The 1251-nt window shown below is 41.1% G+C and overlaps 1 protein-coding gene across 1 annotated transcript in view; it reads right to left on the minus strand.

The window, feature by feature from the left end:
* LOC111449491 (intron-binding protein aquarius-like) overlaps positions 1-1251 on the minus strand; it is a 12083-nt gene that overhangs the window by 8112 nt on the left and 2720 nt on the right. The window contains exons 4-5 of the mRNA XM_023089402.1: positions 339-425; positions 109-261 (exon numbers count right to left, since the gene is read on the minus strand). Of these exons, the coding sequence (XP_022945170.1) occupies positions 109-261; positions 339-425 (240 nt within the window). The remainder of the gene's footprint in view (positions 1-108; positions 262-338; positions 426-1251) is intronic.

The following is a 1251-nucleotide window of genomic DNA, read 5'->3' on the forward strand; positions in this document are numbered from 1 at the left end:
AAAAAAAAAAAAAAAAAAAAAAAAAAAAAAAAAAAAAAAAAAAAAAAAAAATAGTCAAATTTGTGCATGAGAAAAACAAAAATAATCTTAGTCAGAAAGACAGGCAACCTCCAGGAACTCTTCAATGAGGTTTCTTAAGAACTTTGCTTCAAGAGTTGACAATGGATCATAAACCTCCCCTCGTTTAATAAACTCTTTAGCCTCTCTCTTTATCATCCTTTTCCATTTCTTTATTATATCAGTATTAAGACAAAGCTCCATCTGCAGATGAATGAAAAAGAAAAATGTAGTTGCACATTCCAATGGTAAAAGAATATCAGCAGCAGAACACGTCATACCTGTAAACGACCATAAGATAAACTGTGCCAAGACTGCAGGCCTGCTATTCTCAATACAGTCTCACTGACAATCTCATCCTCCAAGCTCTGCCGAAGTGAGTTTTTAGAAACCATAAGCAATAAAAGAATAACAATACAGGCAGATATTGGCAGAAACACCTTCACCAGTCCTAGAAAATTTATTTACTTCTACTAGCATATTCAATTTGATTAAAGGTACAATAATATTGACACACATAATATGAATGCCTGATCATTTGAGTGCAGTGATTCATAGTAAAGGAGGTTTGATGACAAACATGTTTTTCACTGACTATGTTCTAAAAACAAGTTGTTTGTATTGAATTCCCAGACGAGCCCTAATCTTTCCAAAGAAATTGGGAGGGGGAAAACTCCTTAGATCGATTTCTTTATATAAACTCTTGCATTATGAGTTGTAATTTGTAAACGCGACAGATTAAGTCCAAATTCAGTTGACTATGATAAAATTGAGCAGTTCTTATAAGTTATATGGTCATGCTTTGCATCACAAAGATGTTATTTGGGTACTGCAATGAAAGATAGCCTTTGGTAGCTGGGGAAGGAAGAAGCCACCATATTCTCAAACAAAGTTGAAGACGCTTCCAGAAAGTTTGGGAGAAGGTCATTTCTTAGATTGTTTGAGTTTCTCTTCTGATTCATTTATGCGTTTTAGCATCAATGAACATTGGGCTAATTGGTAGGGGCCTCCCTTGGTCATGAATGAGTTCATAACTTAACTATCCTCTTCTCTGTGATGATTTCCTATCCCCCCCCCCCCCCCCCCCCCCCCCCCCCCCCCCCCCCCCCCCCCCCCCCCCCCCCCCCCCCCCCCCCCCCCCCCCCCCCCCCCCCCCCCCCCCCCCCCCCCCCCCCCCCCCCCCCCCCCCCCCCC

Source organism: Cucurbita moschata, unplaced genomic scaffold (assembly GCF_002738365.1).
Source record: "Cucurbita moschata cultivar Rifu unplaced genomic scaffold, Cmos_1.0 Cmo_Scf00011, whole genome shotgun sequence".
In the NCBI taxonomy this organism is placed as follows: domain Eukaryota; kingdom Viridiplantae; phylum Streptophyta; class Magnoliopsida; order Cucurbitales; family Cucurbitaceae; genus Cucurbita; species Cucurbita moschata.